The sequence below is a fragment of the Carya illinoinensis genome, chromosome 4, assembly GCF_018687715.1.
Source record: "Carya illinoinensis cultivar Pawnee chromosome 4, C.illinoinensisPawnee_v1, whole genome shotgun sequence".
Lineage (NCBI taxonomy): Eukaryota > Viridiplantae > Streptophyta > Magnoliopsida > Fagales > Juglandaceae > Carya > Carya illinoinensis.
The window spans coordinates 4,237,536-4,242,034 of NC_056755.1; the positions used below are offsets into that span (position 1 = coordinate 4,237,536).

The 4,499-nt window shown below is 35.1% G+C and overlaps 1 protein-coding gene across 1 annotated transcript; it reads right to left on the bottom strand.

The window, feature by feature from the left end:
- Nucleotides 1-710: 710 nt before the first annotated feature.
- LOC122307476 (MLP-like protein 34) lies at nucleotides 711-1,679 on the bottom strand. Its single transcript, XM_043120377.1, has 2 exons — nucleotides 1,566-1,679; nucleotides 711-1,037 (listed from the first exon to the last, which is right to left on the bottom strand). Exons 1-2 carry the CDS (start codon nucleotides 1,677-1,679, stop codon nucleotides 711-713), a joined length of 441 nt encoding a protein of 146 aa, XP_042976311.1.
- Nucleotides 1,680-4,499: the final 2,820 nt, after the last annotated feature.

Consider the following 4,499-nt stretch of genomic DNA (forward strand, 5'->3'; position numbering starts at 1 on the left):
AAGTGTTACGATGTTACCACGGTATTCCTCCGTCATAAGTGAGAGCTTATTAATAAAATTAGGATAGAGCCACTATGTGGGTGGCTGCCTGCTCTTCTTTTAAAAAAAAAAAAAAAAACAACTTTTTAGAATTTAAAATATATAATAATTTAAATTATTTTCTAAAAGATTTTCCCCTTTGGCCTTGTACATCCCTTAGCAAGAAGGTAGTCACACATAAAAAAAATAAAAAAAATAAATAAAAAAAAATCAAATAATTTTATGGAGAAGTTATTTTTGAAAATTAGGTTGATTTTATTTTATTTATTTATTAGTCTAAAACTTTGGCGAACATTTGTTGAGCACGCGAGATGTATAAACATTTTAATAATCTAATTTAAAATATTACCACGTACGTGAGAAGTATATAATTTATAATTATATCAAAACAAAAAATGCTATTTATAAGCTGGCATAAATAACGCACATGATAAAATGCATGCATGCATCAAGCATACGTAAGGACAGTTCATAAAATTTTTGTAAAACTAAATCATCCACGTACAAGCATTAATTAGCACAATAACTAGCTTTTCCAACATTGACACATGTATAAGGTAGCTTTTAATAACTTATTATGGAGCCAGTTTAGACACTTCAGAACACAACATACATACGAGGATGAGCACACGGCGACATTATTACATATATACATGAAAAAACTTACAATTTCAGGGCCTACAGAGGTACTGAGGACAAAGGTAAGCATCCAGCCCTTGGTACATCTTAACTGTAAAGTCCACATAATGTTCACGATGGGGGGCATCTTCAGTTGCCTTCTCAAATTCTGAAGTCCATTTCGCAGAGCCAACATCATCACGCACTTTGATAACCTGAAGTTTCGCATTAAAGCTCTTGTAAAACCTCAAAGCATCACCTTCAACCACATTGAAAGTGATCGACAAATCTTCATCTTCTATATCTTCGATTTTCACTTTCGCTGTCATGGGACTCCCTATCCCAAATTCACAAAAACAAAGCATTACCATTAACACGTACTGCCCTAGACATAGAAAGTTGGAATATGGAATAGAGAGAGAGAGAGAGAGAGAGAGAGAGAGAGAGAGAGAGAGAGAGAGAGAGAGAGATGCCACTCTCAAGTACAGTGCAAAGTTATAATTCCTTGATCTAGAGCTATGAAAGAAGTATATGAAATGGCAAGAGCTCCACGGCAGCAACAATCACTTTTTCCCCAAAGTTTTGAAGATGTTTTTGACGAATTAAAGCAATCAGAAGTACTGGAGAAAATATTTCTAGCTTCATCTTTAGTTGTGCTTTCTAATCCCACTTGTGATGTCAAAAACAAGTATCAATTAAGAACATTATCGAATGACGTGAATGGATCTCATGCATCTTGAATGAATTCACCGCATTCCTTCGGTCCCTAAACTCAGTCCTTCATGAATCATGAATCGTTCGGCAACATTAATAATGGAGCCTTGCATGATTTATATACCCAATCTAATAATTTAATTTCAAAATTTGCAGTAGCGATTTAAAAATAATAGAGAGAATTTTTAGCTCACCAAGGTCATATTTTTCCAATGTGTCAGAGAGCCAGCCCTGATCTCATCTGCATCTAGTAACTGAAAGCTCTTAAGTTGTTCGGGGAACATTTCAACCATAGAACTCCTTGACATTACGACTTAAGCTACCAAAACCAGATTTTGGACGAATTGCATGCAATATTGCTATGTGGTACTTAAACCGAGTCTGTAATGGCCTATATAGAGAACGATTTGCTTCAAAGTTAGCAGAATATTTTCAAGTGGGTGTCAAGGTTTGTGACATGAGATACTTGGGAACCTTAATTTATTGTCTTAATTTTTTATTGGATCTGCAGTGTGTCACCTTCTCTAAGAAACACATCTAGGCTTCGATTCTATCACAAGTGAAGAATGAGAAGAATATGCAATATCTTATTCCCCGATGGAGTGGTGGGTGTCCTGTGGTTTCTTTAGAGAACCTCAAATTGAGTTAATAAAGATATGATGTTCGTGCAATATATAATTCTGATACTGATATGAGTTTTTGACATAATTCTTATTTTGTTATGGATTTACGTTTCAGGGAATAATTAGGATTTTTTCCTTTTCCGAAATTATTTTCATAATTTCGGATTTTCATAACTAGCTATTTGAGTCTAGATTGTGGGTATCAAAACCTTATTTTGAATTTTAAGAATCGAACCTATTTCAAAGTTTTTTTATTATATATTTTTATGTCTTTTTAAACTCTTAATATTACAATTTCTATTAATTAATTAGCCGCCACAATAATTTTAATTGACGTGAAAAGATAACAAGATGAGTGTTAAGTTTCGAAGAAAACTCACCCATTCAAGATAAGTTGGAAAAGGTCTTTTAAGGGGAAATAGTGGAGAAGAGTGTTGGTGCAAAAGGGGCTGTAAAATAAAAAATAATAAAAGAAAAGTTTGTTTCAACGAGTGTTACAATGTCACTTTCTTTAAGAAAATATTTGTCCCTACCAATAACGATATGCATACAAGTTATAGGTGAATTTGGTTTTAAGATACAATAAAATTCAGAATAAATCTATTTACCTAACTGCGTTATGCAGATACGAAATTAGATTCCGAATATTTTTAAATTTTATTATTCAAATAAAAAATTAGAAATATATTTTGTATAAGATAAATAGATTCTAACAAATTTTTAAAGAAATTAAATATTTGAAAGAGACAATTTCGAAATTGAATTCTGGGATTCTTCAATTCGTAGGCCGTTTATAACTTTTCATTTTTACGTAATCTAATCCAAATAAATATATTTATTATACCTCCTATCTAGTGACACAAATTGGACACAGTCCAGCGGTCTCCACCAACCAGCTGGGTACTAGTTTGATTCCAAGAAGATATGCCCCATGGTCATAATTTTTACATCACTTTAATTGGGTGCTTGGGTTTGAGGGCTCGCCGCACACCCTATAGGACTGCTGTTTGCCTTTTGCCTTGGGATGGACGCCTAGGCCCGTGTAGAGGGACCATCCTCTCAATGGTGTGGGTCCAGTCCTTGTCCTCTGGGTTAACCAAAGCCATCAATACCACTAAACCCATAAATGGTTTGTGTTATGCATAACGACCCAATTTATTATAACCATAAGCTATTGCTTATCAATTTTATTTAATTTCTCTCTCTCTTTTCAAAATTATTCATAGCTTCTAAGTAACCGAAAAAATTAATATTAATAATAAATATGATATATTATTTTGCAAATATTTCCAATAGAGTGGGTAGACCTATCTTTTAAAGTTGGGTGGATGTGGAAGAAAGAACCTTGTCATTGGGTTATAAGATATTAGCTTCCAATTGCTTGGGACAAAAAGGTTTTGGAAAAAGCTATTGTGGAATCCGCCTCAGCATCTAACTCTGAGTAGTTCGGTGCCTTTTCAATTGCTTGGGACAAGAGTTAACGGAAAATGCAGTGGAATCTGATTCAGCTGCCATTATATAAAAATTTTAGTACTAGGTTATCCTCATTGTCGATCTTTTAAACTGAGATCTAAGATCTGAACAGAACAGGACTACGGAACTCACTTCGACATAATTAGTCCTTGATTTCTCTATCCTCTAATGTGTCTTGGTTTTGTCAATTGCCACTGACCCTTGCCTACTTAACTCCCATCTAATTTGGGTTTTTTGGCATCCTCCTGATCTAGTGTAAGATACAAAAAAGGGAGGAAACAAAAGAGAGAAAAATTGCTTAGAGGCATGCATGGGATTAAAGGTTGCACTGAAAAGAAGATCCATGTGAACTATGACGACATTTATTTTGTTTTATTTTCAGTTTTTAGAACTTAGCATGATTGGTAAGTGATCGTATTTCTTGTGGGGTTAGTGACAGAAACTAATTTCGCTTTTTGAGTGACATGAAGGCCCCATGTTGGTGTCGTTGGAAAAGAAGATGGGCAATGTAGATCGATCGTCATACGTAATTCAGCATTGTTTGATGCATGCATGTTTGCGCTGGATTATCTATTTTTGAAAGAGATGAAACCACCTAGCGGCCTGTATGTACAGCTCGTTTCGGATACTGCCATTATCATTGTCTGCATAGATAGCTATTCGGGAAGCAGCTTGGCCTTTTTTTGGATGGCTTCTTGGTGGGTTTTCCTTTTCCCCCTGAAGATGTTTGTACTTAAGTACGGCTAAATACTTCAAGCAACAAAGAACACTTTACGCTTAACATGATTCTAGTGAGTAGTTTTGGGAGCTTTAAGCCGCTTGAAGAAGGCACAACATCTTGAGAGGCCCAACGAAATCTGAGCCGCTTAGCCGATTCTTGGCCCACTTTCCATAAGAACTCTGCCAGACCCCTGGGGCCCAGTCCATCCCTAATAACGACGAGATAACCTGCTGAAAATTATATTAGATAAGGGTGGTTGCCATTTGAGTTAAATATCAAATAAACCCCTCATCCACGAGTTAAATTTTGAA